The sequence below is a fragment of the Pseudophryne corroboree genome, chromosome 5 (assembly GCF_028390025.1).
Source record: "Pseudophryne corroboree isolate aPseCor3 chromosome 5, aPseCor3.hap2, whole genome shotgun sequence".
Lineage (NCBI taxonomy): Eukaryota > Metazoa > Chordata > Amphibia > Anura > Myobatrachidae > Pseudophryne > Pseudophryne corroboree.
Genome location: NC_086448.1, coordinates 781,962,480 through 781,981,758, shown reverse-complemented (window position 1 = coordinate 781,981,758; position 19,279 = coordinate 781,962,480). Strand labels below are relative to the sequence as shown.

The window sequence follows — 19,279 nt, the reverse complement described above, 5'->3', positions numbered from 1 at the left end:
AGAGAATACCTATTAGTCTCTAAAATCAGTTTTTTAAATGCACTTTAAACTCATCCCATCTCTGGCAACAGAGGCAGCTCTACCTACTCAACGAGAGATCCGGCCAAAATCCATCTAACTTAAAATCAAGATAATCAAAAACGCTTAAAATCGCTTCTGCACAGTTTCCTAAAACTCACTATATGTGGCCCTGCATCGACGCAGAATCAGGCCACTGCGTGTAAATGAGTGTGTCCCCCAAACATTATTATGGAGCAATGAATATATACAGACAGCGCGTGTCTGTCTGGTATGCGGTTGCATACCGCTCGTCGGGATCCTGGCTGTCACAATACCGATGCCAGGATCCCGACGGGGCACCATGCCGCCGCTGGTATGGGTCTATCTACCCCAAATAAGGCACAACCACATCAGACATAGGTGCTTCAGAAGACTGGGGTTCGGTTTTGGGAAGATCAGGAATGTGGCCTAATATCACCATTATAACATTTTAGTTTGACTATGTTTCATGTGAACCTTGAATATTACCTGCAGGAAGAGGTGAGAATGGCTAAGTCACAACGCTGGTGCTGCGTTGACTTACGTTTCAGCAAAGACATGAAGTATAGCTGCGCCAACTTACGTTTCAGCAATGACATAGAGCATAGCTGCACCAACTTACGTTTCAGCAAAGACGTAGAGCGTAGCTGCGCCAACTTACGTTTCAGCAAAGACGTAAAGCATAGCTGCGCCAACCAATGTTTCAGCAAAGACGTAAGACAGAGCTGCGCAAACTTATGTTTCAGCAAAGACGTAAGACATAACTGCGCAGTCTTACGTTTCAGCAAAGCCGTAGGGCATAGCTGCGCCAACTAATGTTTCAGCAAAGACGTAGAGCATAGCTGCACCAACTTACTTTTCAGCAAAGACGTAGAGCATAGCTGCGCAAACTAACGATTTAGCAAAGATGTAAAGCATATCTGCGCCAATTTACGTTTTCAGCAAAAAGGCAAAGCATAGCTGCACCAACTTACGTTTCAGCAAAGTCGTAAAGCATAGCTGCGCCAATTAATGTTTCAGCAAAGACGTAGAGCATAGCAGCGCCATCTTACATTTCAGCAAAGACATAGAGCATAGCTGCTCCAACTTACGTTTCAGCAAAGACATAGAGCATAGCTGTGCAAACTAACGTTTCAGCAAAGTCGTAAAGCATAGCTGCGCCAATTAATGTTTCAGCAAAGACGTAGAGCATAGCAGCGCCATCTTACATTTCAGCAAAGACATAGAGCATAGCTGCTCCAACTTACGTTTCAGCAAAGACGTAGAGCATAGCTGTTCCAACTTACGTTTCAGCAAAGACGTAGAGCATAGTGATACATTTGGGGGGTTGTGGCGGGTCCAGGTGGTCCAGTCTGGAGATTGTGTTTATAACCCCGAACATCACAGCTGCTTTCACCCAATCATACACCAAGTTAGAGTACGCCAGACCCGCTGCCAGGAGACATAGAGACCAGTATTAAATACTGTCATTTATCGTGAAATGCAAAAGAAGCCCCTGTTAGATATGAATATTTATATATTATAGTGTGTGTATAATAGTGCTAAAAAACATACATGAAACTTTAGTAATGTAGACCGGTGTGCAGTCCTTTTCTAAAACCTGACACATTTCATAAAGATTAAGGGGAATGTCTGTCAGTCATCAATCTGGGATTGGAACACAGTCTGCGAGATACATGCACTTCCCAACCTTTAGAGGAGGTAACTGGAATACTGTGCTTTAATATTTGAACCTTTTTTTGACCCATATAAAAACCCTGCCATGGAGCACCTGTGTTGTACTTTTGTTCCATACAGCCAGGGACGTGCAGTCAGGGGAGGCAGTGCCTCCCCTGTCATAATGATTGAAATAATAAAAAGAAGATATTTATCACAGAGTCTGTGATAAATATCTTCTTTTATTATTGGAATCATTTTTCCCCTATTACTGTGGCTGCATGTTAGGGTGGGAGGCAGCGGGAGAGGTGCCTCCCGCTGCTAACATTAAAGTCCGGGCAGCGGGGGGCGGGCAGGGGGCGGGGCGCAGCAATGGGCTGTGAAAGCCCATTGAAAAAGAATGGAGAAGCGGCACCACTACAGGTGCCTCAATGACAGGGGCGTGCATTCAGCCCCGATGAATGCACGCCCCTGCATACAGCACATTATAACGTAATACCTGATATAAAAACTACATTGTGTATTAATTGTACATCTGAAATGATTGCACACGATTCATAAACATATCTTATCAATGCAATTATTCTGTATTTTTGTAAATAAATAAAATACATTATTAATCCTGAATCATCATCATCATCATCATCATCATAATAATAATAAATCTGTGTCACACAGAGCCTGCACAAAGCATTACAAAATTGAAATGTACATTTACTTTCAATTTACTTTATTGGATATTTTCTTCTGTTTTATGGTTGAAATAGAGCTCTTCCTAGCGCTGTTTTCTACGTCTCTCCTCTGCAGAATCAAGATCCATCCAGTGTCTACCAAGTTAATTAGTGAAGATCCAGGGACTTTCACAGAACTCTCTCTCCCCCTAGTTAGTTCGCTATTACAGCTCATTTCCACCAGCCATCCATTACTGTATCTCTGTCCGTACGCTTTTATTTCTAGTACTATGGCAATATTTAGGGGCATATTTAATTTATTACTTAGCCGGGTTATTTTTCCCAATAAGTAACAAATTTTTCAGTTATAATTTATCAAAGATATTTGACAAATCTAACTTGGGACAGTTTTTCTAAAAGTCTGTCCCGGCTACGCAGATTACCATTAAAAAGTTTTTTGTAGCTGTGTTACAGCAAAAGACTTCCTGGAGGACTGTGTGGCTGCGCATGTGCAATTAGTAAATATTAAAACCGAAAAAAAATTAGCGCTAATAAACTGGATATGTTTAAAATTACAAACATTTATTACATATTCCACACAATTGATTGTTGCAACAAATATCTAAAAATATGATAATAAGGGCATATCAAAGCACTGATAGCAAGAAGAATGAAGTACCCAACAGTGCGCACAAGGCAGCTAATAGTGCAGTAAACCAACAAGAGGCTTTTCCCACCTCCCACGTGAAGCATACAATAAAAAAGATACGTGGAATACCGCTTAACCAGCGCCTTACTATAATAAGACAGTATGTTTTTTCAATCTGTAGAATCCATACACCTCCTTCCGGTTTTCCTGTATATGAAGAGGCTCTCAGACCTCAGACACGTTATTGGTACCGGAAAGAGAAATAGTGGGCAGAATAGTATAATACTGTTTAAAAATTTAATGACATACAGAACATGTATTAAAATAGGTTTCCAACACAAAATCACACAATTAAGGTGGAGACTTAAAATGCTGCAACTGACACCCTCAGTGTCGGTGGAAGTATTGGCTAATTACCGAATCTTTGAAGAAAACGGGCTCATATGATCGTGATAGACGTGAGTCTGAGCAGAGTATATCGCCAGGCTGCAGCTCCGGGATTCCTCAATCACAGGATTCTTTCAAAGGTCGGGTCAGTCTGCACTCCTCATCGTCCACGTCTGGGGTCAGTTCAGAAAAAAGAGCACCCACGCGTTGAAACTTTGAGCTGACCTTGAGAAAGACCCGGGGAGGGTCGTAACACGTGGGTGCTCTTTTTTCTGAACTGACCCCAGACGTGGACGATGAGGAGTGCAGACTGACCCGACCTTTGAAAGAATCCTGTGATTGAGGAATCCCGGAGCTGCAGCCTGGCGATATACTCTGCTCAGACTCACGTCTATCACGATCATATGAGCCCGTTTTCTTCAAAGATTCGGTAATTAGCCACTACTTCCACCGACACTGAGGGTGTCAGTTGCAGCATTTTAAGTCTCCACCTTAATTGTGTGATTTTGTGTTGGAAACCTGTTTTAATACATGTTTTGTATGTCATTAAATTTTTAAACAGTATTATACTATTCTGCCCACTATTTCTCTTTCCGGTACCAATAACGTGTCTGAGGTCTGAGAGCCTCTTCATATACAGGAAAACCGGAAGGAGGTGTATGGATTCTACAGATTGAAAAAGCATGTCAAAGCACTGCTTATATTTGATTGATTAAAATCATGAACATATGAGCTGGGACTTGCAGTTCATCTTAGGAGTGTAGCCACAGTCCTGGGAAATAAAGATGGTGCGAAGATTATGTTACCAGCTGTATTGGAAGATGCGAGACCTCTGATAGCTTGATTATGGACTGCACTTTGTCCTAGTGAAAGCTCTGGTCCACCGCAAATGTCCACTTGGTCGCAATATTCCCTGTTTGGATTTCTAGGCTTATCTCCAATTGTAAAGATGAATCCAATAGTATGCCCAGCTCTCCACCAAAGCATTTCACTGCGTGCCACAGCTTTTTCAAAGCTGTGGCACGCACCATCTTTATTTCCCAGGACTGTGGCTACATTCCTAAGATGAACTACAAGTCCCAGCTCATATGTTCATGATTTTAATCAATCAAATATAAGCAGTGCATTGATATGCCCTTATTATTGTATTTTTAGATATTTGTTGCAACAATCAATTGTGTGGAATATGTAATAAATGTATGTAATTTGAAACATATCCAGTTTATTAGCGCTAATTTTTTCCGGTTTTAATATTCATTTGCATTGGGACTAACTATCCCTTTCTCATACGTCCTAGAGGATGCTGGGGAACCTTCAAGAACCATGGGGTATAGACGGGATCCGCAGGAGACATGGGCACTTTAAGACTTTGAATGAGCGTGAACTGGCTCCTCCCTCTATGCCCCTCCTCCAGACTCCAGTTAGATTCTATGCCCAGGCAGACTGGATGCACACTGAGGAGCTCTACTGAGTTTCTCTGAAAAGACTTTATGTTAGGTTTTTTATTTTCAGGGAGGCTGCTGGCAACAGTCTCCCTGCATCGTGGGACTTAGGGGAGAGAAGTCAGACCTATGTCTAATGAGTTTAAAGGCTCTGCTTTTTGGCTGCAGGACACCCAGGACACCATTGGCCCCTGAGGGTTTGGAACACTAGGTACGCCTAGGGGTTCACTCCCAGAGCCCGCCGTCACCCCCTTGCAGAGCCAGAAGTCAGAAGACAGGTGAGTAGAAGAAGATCAGAAGACTTCAGTGACGGCTATGAGGTACCGCACAGCGATCGCGCTGCGTGCCATGCTCCCACACACACAGCGGCACTGCAGGGTGCAGGGCGCGGGGGGGGGGGGGAGGGGGGAGCGCCCTGGGCAGCATAAAACCCTTTTTAAGGTGGCAAAAGTGGATATTAAGTGCCTTGGCACTGAGTCCGAACCCCCGCCAGTATTATCTTTTCAAAAAATAGTGGGGCTGAAGCGCGCCAATAAGGGGGTGGGGCTTACCCCTCACAGCTCGCATCAGCGCCATTTTCTCTTCACAGAAGCTGCAGAGACGCTGGTCCTATCCTCCTACACTGCTGTACAAGTAACAGGGTGCAAACGGGGGGGGGGGGGGGGGGCACAGTAATTTGGTGCAGTTATAAGTGATTATAAGAGCGCTACAGGTCTGGGGGCTTTATATTAAGTTTTCAGAACCGGGATTGAGCGCTGCGTTGTGAGCTGGCAAACTCCCTCTGTGTTTCTCTGACAGGCTTTACTGTGGGTCTGTCCCCTATTTGCCCAGTGTGTCTGTGGGTGTCGGTACACATGTGTCGGCATGTCTGAGGCTGAGTGCTCTTCCCAGGAGGAGACAGTGTTAGGGACAGAAACGGCTGTGGGAGTGACCCTGTCGGCACCGCCGACTCCTGATTGGGCAAATGTGTTGAATGCCTTAAATGCTAATGTGGCTCAGATTAATAAGAGATTAGATAGATCTGACTCTCAGAACCAGGCATGGAAGAAATCAGTGGAGGATGTGTTATCACAGGTCGAGACCCCGTGGGGGTCACATAAACGTTCGTTCGCTCAGTTGGCGGACACAAATACCGACAGGACACTGACTCCAGTGTTGACTATAGTGAGACCAGATTAGACCCAAAATTGGCAAAGAACATTCAGTACATGATTGTGGCTATAATAGACGTGTTACATATCACTGAGGACCCTGCTGTTCCTGATACCAGGGTCTGTATGTATAAGCGAAAGAAACCGGAGGTAACGTTTCCGACCTCTCATGAACTGAATACCTTTTTTAAAAAAATGTGGGAAAATCCTAACAAAAAGTTTCTGATTCCCAAAAGGATTCAGCTGGCATACCCGTTCCCCTCTGGGGATAGAGAAAAGTGGGAGTCATCCCCCATTGTGGACAAGGCCCTATCAAGGCTGTCGAAAAAGGTAGCGTTACCCTCTCCTGACACGGCAGCCCTTAAGGAGCCTGCAGATCGTAGACAGGAAAATACGTTAAAATCCATTTACGTCACCACAGGTACACTGCTCAGGCCAACCATTGCATCTGCGTGGGTGAGTAGTGCTATCGAAAAGTGGGCAGATAATTTGTCATCTGATATAGATACCCTAGACAGGGATAGTATCCTTTTAACGCTGGGTTATATAAGGGACGGCGCAGCCTACCTGAAGGAAGCGGCGAGAGATATTGGCATTTTTGGATCAAAAGCCAATGCCATGGCGATTTCAGCTAGGCCGGCATTGTGTATTCATCAATGGAATGCTGATGCGGACTCCAAGAAAGCTATGGAGTCTCTCCCATACAAAGGTAGCGTTTTGTTTGGTGACGGTCTCACTGATTTGGTATCTACGGCTACTGCGGGTAAGTCGTCATTTTTGCCTTATGTTCCTCCACAACAAAAGAAAGCTCACCATTTCCAGATGCAGTCCTTTCGGACAAATAGATACAAAAAAGGCCGAGGTTATTCCTTCCTTGCTAACAGAGGAAGAGGAAAAGGTAAAAGATCTCCAGCCGTAGCAGGGTCCCAAGAGCAGAAGTCCTCCCCGGCTTCTGCCAAGTCCACCGCATGACGCTGGGGCTCCTCTGCGGGAGTCCGCACTGGTGGGGGCACGTCTCAAACTCTTCAGTCAGTTCTGGGTTCATTCGGGCCTGGACCCATGGGTCTTAGAAATAGTGTCCATGGGGTACAAACCGGAGTTTTAAGACGTTCCCCCTCGACGATTTTTCAAATCAGCCTTACCAGCTTTGCCTCCGGACAGGGAGGTGGTATGCAACACAATACAAAAGCTGTGTCAAAATCAAGTCATTATCAAGGTGCCCCCATCACAACAGGGAGAAGGCTTTTATTCTAGCCTTTTCGTGGTCCCGAAGCCGGACGGCTCGGTCAGACCAATCCTAAACCTGAAATCCCTCAATTTCTATCTAAAAAAATTCAAATTCAAGATGGAGTCTCTCCGGGCTGTGATCTCCAGTCTGGGGGAAGGGGATTTCATGGTGTCGGTCGACATAAAGGATGCCTATTTACACATCCCCATATAGCCTCCGCATCAGGCTAACCTGAGGTTTGCTATTCATGATTGTCATTACCAGTTTCAGACGCTGCCGTTTGGTCTCTCCACGGCTCCGAGGATTTTCACCAAGGTAATGGCGGAAATGATGGTTCTCCTGCGCAAGCAAGGAGTCACAATTATCCCGTACTTGAACGATCTCCTGATAAAGGCGAGATCCAAAGACAAGCTGGTGCAGGACATTACGCTATCCCTGACAGTTCTGCAACAACATGGTTGGCTCCTAAACTTGCCAAAGTCACAGTTGAGTCCGACGAAATGACCGTTTTTGGGAATGATTCTGGACACAGAATTACAGAGGGTTTTTCTTCCACAAGAGAAGGCTCTGAAAATTCAGAGTCTGGTCAAACAAATTCTGAAGCCAGCGAGAGTGTCAACTCGTCAATGCACTCGGTTGCTGGGGAAGATGGTGGCGGCCTACGAGGCCATTCCCTTTGGCAGGTTCCATGCCAGAGTGTTTCAGTGGGATCTGTTGGACAAGTGGTCCAGATCCCATCTGCACATGCACCGGAAAATAATCCTGTCCTCCAAGACCAGAATCTCGCTCCTGTGGTGGCTGCACAGCTCTCACCTCCTAGAGGGACGCAGGTTCGGGATCCAGGATTGGATCCTAGTAACCACGGATGCGAGTCTCCGAGGCTGGGGAGCGGTCACACAGGGGAAAACTTTCCAGGGAAGATGGTCAAGCCAGGAAGTTTCTCTACACATAAACGTGTTGGCGTTAAGGGCCATTTACAACGGCCTTCTTCAAGCGGAACGTCTTCTTCACAACCTGCCCGTTCTGATACAGTCGGACAATATAACAGCGGTAGCGCACATAAACCGCCAGGGCGGAACAATGAGCAGAGCGGCAATGGCAGAGGCCACAAAAGTTCTCCGATGGCCGGAAAGACATACAAGCGCTCTGTCGGCGATATTCATTCCAGGAGTGGACAACTGGGAAGCAGACTTTCTCAGCAGACACGATCTCCATCCCGGAGAGTGGGGTCTTCATCAAAAGGTCTTCGCAGAAGTGACAAGTCTTTGGGGAATTCCTCAAATAGACATGATGGCGTCTCGCCTCAACAAGAAACTTCAGAGATATTGTTCCAGGTTGAGAGACCCTCAAGCAATAGCAGTGGATGCCCTAGTGACACCATGGGTGTTTCAGTCGGTGTACGTGTTCCCTCCGCTTCCGCTTATTCCAAAGGTACTGAAGATCATAAGAAGGACAAAGGTTCAGGCGATCCTCATTGCTCCGGACTGGCCAAGAAGGGCTTGGAATCCAGATCTTCAGGAGTCACTCATAGGAGATCCTTGGCCTCTTCCTCTACGAGAGGATCTGTTACAGCAGGGGCCGTGCGTGCATCAAGACTTACCGGGGCTACGTTTGACGGCTTGGCGGTTGAACGCCGGATCCTAGCCCGAAAAGGTATTCCTAGTGAAGTCATTCCCACACTTCTTCAGGCTCGGAAAGAGGTGACGGCGAAACATTATCACCGTATTTGGAGAAAATATGTGTCTTGGTGTGAATTCAAGAAGGCTCCTACGGAAGAATTTCAGCTAGGCCGGTTTCTCCCTTTTCTGCAAGCAGGTGTGGATGCGGGCCTAAAATTGGGCTCAATTAAAGTACAAATTTCGGCCTTATCAATTTTCTTTCAAAAAGAATTGGCTTCCCTTCCGGAAGTTCAGACTTTCGTGAAAGGTGTGCTGCACATCCAAACTCCATTTGTGCCTTCGGTGGCACCATGGGATCTTAACGTGGTGTTGCAGTTCCTTCAGTCACATTGGTTTGAACCTTTACAGAAGATAGAGTTAAAATTTCTCACTTGGAAAGTGGTCATGCTGTTGGCCTTGGCATCCGCAAGGCGGGTGTCTGAGTTAGCGGCCTTGTCTCACAAGAGCCCATATTTAATCTTCCATGAAGATAGAGCAGAGTTGAGGACTCGTCAACAGTTTCTACCGAAGGTGGTTTCATCGTTCCACATGAACCAGCCTATTGTGGTGCCTGTGGCTACTGCTGCCTTCGCTGAGTCAAGTTCCCTCGATGTGGTTAGGGCTTTGAAGATTTATGTCGCCAGGACGGCTCAAATTAGGAAAACAGATGCTCTGTTTGTCCTGTATGCTCCCAACAAGATTGGGAATCCTGCTTCTAAGCAGACTATTGCGCGCTGGATTTGTAATACAATTCAGAATGCTCATTCTACGGCTGGTTTGCCGTTACCTAAATCAGTGAAGGCCCACTCTACCAGAAAGGTGGGCTCATCCTGGGCGGCTGCCCGGGGGGTCTCGGCGTTACAACTTTGCCGAGCAGCTACTTGGTCGGGTGCAAACACGTTTGCGAAATTTTACAAATTTGACACCCTGGCTGATGAGGACCTCAGGTTTGGTCAATCGGTGCTGCAGAGTCATCCGCACTCTCCCGCCCGTTCTGGACCTTTGGTATAACCCCATGGTTCTTGAAGTGTCCCCAGCATCCTCTAGGACGTATGAGAAAATAGGATTTTCTCTGACGTCCTAGTGGATGCTGGGAACTCCGAAAGGACCATGGGGAATAGCGGCTCCGCAGGAGACTGGGCACAAAAGTAAAAGCTTTAGGACTACCTGGTGTGCACTGGCTCCTCCCCCCATGACCCTCCTCCAAGCCTCAGTTAGATTTTTGTGCCCAAACGAGAAGGGTGCACACTAGGTGGCTCTCCTGAGCTGCTTAGTGAAAAAAGTTTAAGTATAGGTTTTTTATTTTCAGTGAATCCTGCTGGCAACAGGTTCACTGCACCGAGGGACTAAGGGGAGAAGAAGCGAACTCACCTGCGTGCAGAGTGGATTGGGCTTCTTAGGCTACTGGACATTAGCTCCAGAGGGACGATCACAGGCCCAGCCATGGATGGGTCCCAGAGCCGCGCCGCCGGCCCCCTTACAGAGCCAGAAGACAGAAGAGGTCCGGGAAATCGGCGGCAGAAGACGTCCTGTCTTCAATAAGGTAGCGCACAGCACCGCAGCTGTGCGCCATTGCTCTCAGCACACTTCACACTCCGGTCACTGAGGGTGCAGGGCGCTGGGGGGGGGCGCCCTGAGACGCAATAAAAATACCTTAGATGGCAAAAAATACATCACATATAGCTCCTGGGCTATATGGATGCATTTAACCCCTGCCAGTTTTTCCTTAAAAAAGCGGGAGAAAGGCCGCCGAGAAGGGGGCGGAGCCTATCTCCTCAGCACACTGGCGCCATTTTCCCTCACAGCTCCGTTGGAGGGAAGCTCCCTGACTCTCCCCTGCAGTCCTGCACTACAGAAACAGGGTAAAACAAGAGAGGGGGGGCACTAATTTGGCAGATAAATCAATACAGCAGCTATATAAGGGAAAAACACTTATATAAGGTTATCCCTGTATATATATATAGTGCTCTGGTGTGTGCTGGCAAACTCTCCCTCTGTCTCCCCAAAGGGCTAGTGGGGTCCTGTCCTCTATCAGAGCATTCCCTGTGTGTGTGCTGTGTGTCGGTACGTTGTGTCGACATGTATGAGGAGGAAAATGGTATGGAGGCGGAGCAATTGCCTGTAATAGTGATGTCACCCCCTAGGGAGTCGACACCTGACTGGATGGTCTTATGGAAGGAATTACGTGATAGCGTCAGCACTTTACAAAAGACTGTTGACGACATGAGACAGCCGGCAAATCAGTTATTACCTGTACAGGCGTCTCAAACACCGTCGGGGACTCTAAAGCGCCCGTTACTTCAGATGGTCGACACAGACCCAGACACGGACACTGACTCCAGTGTCGACGGTGAGGAAACAAACGTATTTTCCAGTAGGGCCACACGTTACATGATCACGGCAATGAAGGAGGTTTTGAACATTTCTGATACTACAAGTACCACAAAAAAGGGTATTATGTGGGGTGTGAAAAAACTACCCGTAGTTTTTCCTGAATCAGATGAATTAAATGAGGTGTGTGATGAAGCGTGGGTTTCCCCCGATAAAAAACTGCTAATTTCTAAAAAATTATTGGCATTATACCCTTTCCCGCTAGAGGTTAGGGCGCGTTGGGAAACACCCCCTAGGGTAGATAAGGCGCTCACACGCTTATCAAAACAAGTGGCGTTACCGTCTCCTGATACGGCCGCCCTCAAGGAACCAGCTGATAGGAAGCTGAAAAATATCCTAAAAAGTATATACACACATACTGGTATTATACTGCGACCAGCAATCGCCTCAGCCTGGATGTGCAGTGCTGGGGTGGCTTGGTCGGATTCCCTGACTGAAAATATTGATACCCTGGACAGGGACAGTATATTATTGACTATAGAGCATTTAAAGGATGCATTTGTATATATGCGAGATGCACAGAGGGATATTTGCACTCTGGCATCAAGAGTAAGTGCGCTGTCCATTTCTGCCAGAAGAGGGTTATGGACGCGACAGTGGTCAGGTGATGCGGATTCCAAACGGCATATGGAAGTATTGCCGTATAAAGGGGAGGAGTTATTTGGGGTCGGTCTATCGGACCTGGTGGCCACGGCAACGGCTGGGAAATCCACCTTTTTACCCCAGGTCACCTCTCAGCAGAAAAAGACACCGTCTTTTCAGGCTCAGTCCTTTCGTCCCCATAAGGGCAAGCGGGCAAAAGGCCACTCATATCTGCCCCGGGGCAGAGGAAGGGGAAAAAGACTGCAGCAGGCAGCCTCTTCCCAGGAACAGAAGCCCTCCCCCGCTTCTGCCAAGTCCTCAGCATGACGCTGGGGCCTTACAAGCGGACTCAGGCACGGTGGGGGCTCGTCTCAAGAATTTCAGCGCGCAGTGGGCTCACTCGCAAGTGGACCCCTGGATCCTGCAGGTAGTGTCTCAGGGGTACAAATTGGAATTCGAGACGTCTCCCCCTCGCCGGTTCCTGAAGTCTGCTTTACCAACGTCTCCCTCCGACAGGGAGGCGGTATTGGAAGCCATTCACAAGCTGTATTCCCAGCAGGTGATAATCAAGGTACCCCTCCTACAACAGGGAAAGGGGTATTATTCCACGCTGTTTGTGGTACCGAAGCCGGACGGCTCGGTGAGACCTATTTTAAATCTGAAATCCTTGAACACTTACATACAAAGGTTCAAATTCAAGATGGAGTCACTCAGAGCAGTGATAGCGAACCTGGAAGAAGGGGACTATATGGTGTCTCTGGACATCAAGGATGCTTACCTCCATGTCCCAATTTGCCCTTCTCACCAAGGGTACCTCAGGTTTGTGGTACAGAACTGTCATTATCAGTTTCAGACGCTGCCGTTTGGATTGTCCACGGCACCCCGAGTCTTTACCAAGGTAATGGCCGAAATGATGATTCTTCTTCGAAGAAAAGGCGTCTTAATTATCCCTTACTTGTACGATCTCCTGATAAGGGCAAGGTCCAGGGAACAGTTAGAGGTCGGAGTAGCACTATCTCAAGTAGTACTACGACAGCACGGGTGGATTCTAAATATTCCAAAATCGCAGCTGATTCCGACGACACGTCTGCTGTTCCTAGGGATGATTCTGGACACAGTCCAGAAAAAGGTGTTTCTCCCGGAGGAGAAAGCCAGGGAGTTATCCGAGCTAGTCAGGAACCTCCTAAAACCAGGCCAAGTGTCAGTGCATCAATGCACAAGGGTCCTGGGAAAAATGGTGGCTTCTTACGAAGCGATTCCATTCGGCAGATTCCACGCAAGAACTTTTCAGTGGGATCTGCTGGACAAATGGTCCGGATCGCATCTTCAGATGCATCAGCGGATAACCCTGTCTCCAAGGACAAGGGTGTCTCTCCTGTGGTGGTTGCAGGGTGCTCATCTTCTAGAGGGCCGCAGATTCGGCATTCAGGACTGGGTCCTGGTGACCACGGATGCCAGACTGAGAGGCTGGGGAGCAGTCACACAGGGAAGAAATTTCCAGGGCTTGTGGTCAAGCATGGAAACGTCATTTCACATAAATATCCTGGAACTAAGGGCCATTTACAATGCCCTAAGTCAAGCAAGGCCTCTGCTTCAGGGTCAGCCGGTGTTGATCCAGTCGGACAACATCACGGCAGTCGCCCACGTAAACAGACAGGGCGGCACAAGAAGCAGGAGGGCAATGACGGAAGTTGCAAGGATTCTTCGCTGGGCGGAAAATCATGTGATAGCACTGTCAGCAGTGTTCATTCCGGGAGTGGACAACTGGGAAGCAGACTTCCTCAGCATACACGACCTCCACCCGGGGGAGTGGGGACTTCACCCAGAAGTCTTCCACATGATTGTGAACCGTTGGGAAAAACCAAAGGTGGACATGATGGCGTCCCGCCTCAACAAAAAACTAGACAGATATTGCGCCAGGTCAAGGGACCCTCAGGCAATAGCTGTGGACGCTCTGGTAACACCGTGGGTGTACCAGTCAGTGTATGTGTTCCCTCCTCTGCCTCTCATACCCAAGGTACTGAGAATCATAAGAAGGAGAGGAGTAAGAACTATACTCGTGGCTCTGGATTGGCCAAGAAGGACTTGGTACCCGGAACTTCAAGAGATGCTCACGGAGGACCCGTGGCCTCTACCTCTAAGAAAGGACCTGCTCCAGCAGGGACCCTGTCTGTTCCAAGACTTACCGCGGCTGCGTTTGACGGCATGGCGGTTGAACGCCGGATCCTGAAGGAAAAAGGCATTCCGGATGAAGTCATCCCTACCCTGATCAAAGCCAGGAAGGATGTAACTGTGCAACATTATCACCGTATTTGGCGTAAATATGTTGCGTGGTGTGAGGCCAGGAAGGCCCCTACAGAGGAATTTCAACTGGGTCGTTTCCTGCATTTCCTGCAAACAGGACTGTCTATGGGCCTAAAATTAGGGTCCATTAAGGTTCAAATTTCGGCCCTGTCGATTTTCTTCCAGAAAGAACTAGCTTCAGTTCCTGAAGTTCAGACGTTTGTCAAGGGGGTACTGCATATACAGCCTCCATTTGTGCCTCCAGTGGCACCTTGGGATCTCAATGTAGTTTTGGGGTTCCTAAAATCACATTGGTTTGAACCACTCACCACTGTGGATTTAAAATATCTCACATGGAAAGTGGTAATGCTGTTAGCCCTGGCTTCAGCCAGGCGTGTCTCAGAATTGGCGGCTTTATCCTATAAAAGCTCTTACCTAATTTTTCATACGGACAGGGCAGAATTGAGGACTCGTCCTCAATTTCTCCCTAAGGTGGTTTCAGCGTTTCACTTAAACCAGCCTATTGTGGTACCTGCGGCTACTAGGGACTTGGAGGATTCCAAGTTGCTGGACGTAGTCAGGGCCCTGAAAATATATGTTTCCAGGACGGCTGGAGTCAGAAAATCTGACTCGCTGTTTATCCTGTATGCACCCAACAAGCTGGGTGCTCCTGCTTCTAAGCAGACTATTGCTCGTTGGATTTGTAGTACAATTCAGCTTGCACATTCTGTGGCAGGCCTGCCACAGCCAAAATCTGTAAAAGCCCATTCCACAAGGAAAGTGGGCTCATCTTGGGCGGCTGCCCGAGGGGTCTCGGCTTTACAACTTTGCCGAGCAGCTACTTGGTCAGGGGCAAACACGTTTGCTAAATTCTACAAATTTGATACCCTGGCTGAGGAGGACCTGGAGTTCTCTCATTCGGTGCTGCAGAGTCATCCGCACTCTCCCGCCCGTTTGGGAGCTTTGGTATAATCCCCATGGTCCTTTCGGAGTTCCCAGCATCCACTAGTACGTCAGAGAAAATAAGAATTTACTTACCGATAATTCTATTTCTCATAGTCCGTAGTGGATGCTGGGCGCCCATCCCAAGTGCGGATTGTCTGCAATACTTGTACATAGTTATTGTTACAAAAATCGGGTTATTATTGTTGTGAGCCATCTTTTCAGAGGCTCCTCTGTTATCATGCTGTTAACTGGGTTCAGATCACAAGTTGTACGGTGTGATTGGTGTGGCTGGTATGAGTCTTATCCGGGATTCAAAATCCTTCCTTATTGTGTACGCTCGTCCGGGCACAGTATCCTAACTGAGGCTTGGAGGAGGGTCATGGGGGGAGGAGCCAGTGCACACCAGGTAGTCCTAAAGCTTTTACTTTTGTGCCCAGTCTCCTGCGGAGCCGCTATTCCCCATGGTCCTTTCGGAGTTCCCAGCATCCACTACGGACTATGAGAAATAGAATTATCGGTAAGTAAATTCTTATTTTAATACCTACCGGTAAATCCTTTTCTCTTAGTCCGTAGAGGATGCTGGGCGCCCGCCCCAGTGCGGACTCTATCTGCAGTAATTACTTATTAGTTATTGGTTATGTTACACGCAAGTTGTGTTTCTGTTGTTGTCAGCCTGTTGCTGACATTGTTTATGCCGTTGACTGGATTTCTGTTGAATGCCATGTTGTACGGCGTGTTTGAGGTGTGAGCTGGTATGTGTCCCACCTTAGTTATCAATAAATCCTTTTCCTTGAAATGTCCGTCTCCCTGGGCACAGTTCCTATAACTGGAGTCTGGAGGAGGGGCATAGAGGGAGGAGCCAGTTCACGCCCATTCAAAGTCTTAAAGTGCCCATGTCTCCTGCGGATCCCGTCTATACCCCATGGTTCTTGAAGTGTCCCCAGCATCCTCTACGGACTAAGAGAAAAGGATTTACCAGTAGGTATTAAAATCCTATTTTTTCTTTGGCTGCTTTTAGCAGAACTAGCTCATAATCAGCACCAGACCAATTACTTGGTCATTTGTTTCTTGCATTATAATTAGTAAATATGCCTGACGCTGGACCTTTAACAATGGAGAATGGTTGCTAACGCCATCTGAAAAGCTAAGCAAACACAATCACAGCAGTAGACAGGTCACTGCATCTCACAACATCAGCTCCTGACATGCTCTGTGCTGCTACAAACATTCTGATGAAGTTATTCGCTAATAAGCCGGGGATATTACGGACAAACTGGTGGCCTTAAACTAGCTCTGACGTAGGCCAGCAATTCCAGTGAATAACAAGACCGGTGAATGTACAGATGTTACAAACCCAATTCCCAGTCGGAAAGCTTATTCACAATCTTCAGGTCGGACGGCATGGTGAGGATATAGAGGAAGTGGAAGAAAACGTCCACGAGAACGATCACTAGGAGATTGGTCGCAGCCTGGACACGTATGTTCCACATCTCATTCTCCTTACGTGTCAGGGACTTGGTGTATACCTGGGTATGATAACAGAATATTCAGGGGATCTGTATGTAAACCATGAACATTATTTCCCACTTTCTGTTCTTGGGTTATTTTTAGCTTACTTATGCCAAAGTACTGTACTTGCGGGAGTGAGCACGTTTAATTAACACTTATTTCTGAAAAGTATAATGCTAAAAAGGATTTGAATAGTTTAAGGCTATAATATGTATTGTCCTATAGCAGTGGTTCTCAAACTTTTTTGAGTAACGGCGCCCTAGAGTATCAGAATTTTTTTCACGGCACCCCGGGGACAAAAGTTTCATATTGAGAAATTTAGAAAGAAATATACGGGGCAGTACGGATGGTGTAATGGTTAGCATTACTGCCTCACAGCACTGAGGTCATGGGTTCGATTCCCACCATGGCCCTAACTGTGTGGAGTTTGTATATTCTCCCCGTACTTGCGTGGGTTTCCTCCGGGTACTCCGGTTTCCTCCCACAATCCAAAAATATACTAGGTTAATTGGCTCCCAACAAAATTAACACTAGTATGAATGTGTCTGTGTACATGTGGTAGGGAATATAGAATGTAAGCTCCACTGGGGCAGGGACTGATGTGAATGGGTAAATATTAATAAGTACAGCGCTGCGGAATATGTGTGCGCTATATAAATAACTGGTAATAAATAAATAAATAAATAAATAAAATGTATAAAATTGTGTTTATGTTATCCTTAGGTTCAATTGTGTGGTGAGGGACAGAATTTGCTTCTGTTTGTCCACATATTTTATGATTGACAGCCAGGGCCGCCATCAGGGGGGTGCGAGGGCACAGCTGTCCCGGGCCCAGCCTCTCTGCTGCTGTCCTCCAACCCTCCAGTAGCTCTGTATTGAAAACTTCCCTCCCAAAATGGCCACCGCCACAGAGGAGACAGTTATTCAAGAAACTAGAGGAGCCCTCTAGTATCTTGAATAACTGTCTTCTCTGTGTCGGCGGCCATTTTGGGAGGGACGTTTTCAATACAGCTGCAGGAGGACAGAGGAGAGCAGCAGAACAGCGGGGATGGAGGCAGGCAGGCAGAGGCATCAGCTTCCTGGGCCCTACAGACAGCGCACATGTATGTTTGCATGCATGTGTGTGTGTATATAATACACACACACACACACACACACACACACACACACACACACACACACACACACACACGTGTTTACTGGTGCTATTCTACAGTGGGGGGCCCTACCTATTTTGTCAGTCCCGGGCCCCGCAATTTCTGATGGCAGCCCTGTTGACAGCCACCAGCACTGGTTTTGTTTATTACATTGACCATAAATAGTTTTAGTCCTGGACCTCCTGGAGTGCCTCAGGACCCTTGCAGGGGTGCCCTATGTTGGTGGTGCTGGTGCCTGTCAAACATGTGGACAAACAGAAGTGAATCCTGTCCCTCACTACAAAATTAAACCTAAGGATGACATATAAACATAATTTACTTAATTTAATATTTCTTTCAAAATTTCTCAATTAGAAACTTTCGGCCTAGGGGTGCCGTGAAAAAAATTCTGATACTCTAGGGTGCCGTGATTCAAAAAAAGATTAAGGACCACTGGCCTAGGGGCTGGTACCGCCCACACACCCACAGTTACAGCCTTGTCCGTTGCTTACCTGTTGGTAAAACTGGTCAAAGGTCATAATTGGGCCAAAGAAGAAGAACGGGAGGTAGAAGTTGTACTTGAGGAGGTCAATAGGAGAGTAAAATCCCTCTCTTCTGTCACAGGTCTCCAGGGCGAAGCTCATGCAGCGCAGGATGGTGAACCCGCTGCCCCCATAGAAGAGGATATCTTGCAGATTAAAAGTTCCTGTGACAAAGCCATTCTGGAGCCAAGGAACACAGAACCACAATCAGTCAGCCAATGAGGACATTTACCAACCTCTTAATATCAACAGAATAACAGGATTCCTTGTTGTGTCCTGAAAAGCCCTATATCAGTACCAGGATCTCCTACACACAAGGTGGGGTAAATGCCCTTGCGGGATAGGAACTGAATATTGGCCTCCTTCCCTATTCTCTATTAAGTGCATGACCACAGTTACCCATATGAGTATTCTTGGTGACAAGGGCTTAAGTACCACAGGTGCATGTGATCTAAAGATCTTTCACAATTGGGCGGTACATAAGGGACCTTACAAACAGTTGCTATGGGGCACAAAAAATATCTAGTTACGCCCCTGCATGGCAACTCCCTAAATATATTTCTCTAACGTCCTAAGTGGATGCTGGGGACTCCGTAAGGACCATGGGGAATAGCGGCTCCGCAGGAGACTGGGCACATCTAAAGAAAGCTTTAGGACTATCTGGTGTGCACTGGCTCCTCCCCCTATGACCCTCCTCCAAGCCTCAGTTAGATCTCTGTGCCCGAACGAGAAGGGTGCACACTAGGGGCTCTCCTGAGCTTCTTAGTGAAAGTTTTAGTTTAGGTTTTTTATTTTCAGTGAGACCTGGCAACAGGCTCACTGCATCGAGGGACTAAGGGGAGAAGAAGCGAACTCACCTGCGTGCAGAGTGGATTTGGCTTCTTAGGCTACTGGACATTAGCTCCAGAGGGACGATCACAGGCCCAGCTTGGATGGGTCCCAGAGCCGCGCCGCCGGCCCCCTTACAGAGCCAGAAGGCAGAAGAGGTCCGGAAAATCGGCGGCAGAAGA

General features: G+C 47.3%; 1 protein-coding gene across 1 annotated transcript in view; it reads right to left on the bottom strand.

The window, feature by feature from the left end:
* The window catches only part of HHATL (hedgehog acyltransferase like), a 55,856-nt gene that overhangs the window by 11,123 nt on the left and 25,454 nt on the right, over positions 1-19,279 (bottom strand). Inside the window, exons 6-8 of the mRNA XM_063924351.1 lie at positions 18,240-18,449; positions 16,437-16,608; positions 1,326-1,470 (exon numbers count right to left, since the gene is read on the bottom strand). Coding sequence (XP_063780421.1) covers positions 1,326-1,470; positions 16,437-16,608; positions 18,240-18,449 — 527 coding nt within the window. The remainder of the gene's footprint in view (positions 1-1,325; positions 1,471-16,436; positions 16,609-18,239; positions 18,450-19,279) is intronic.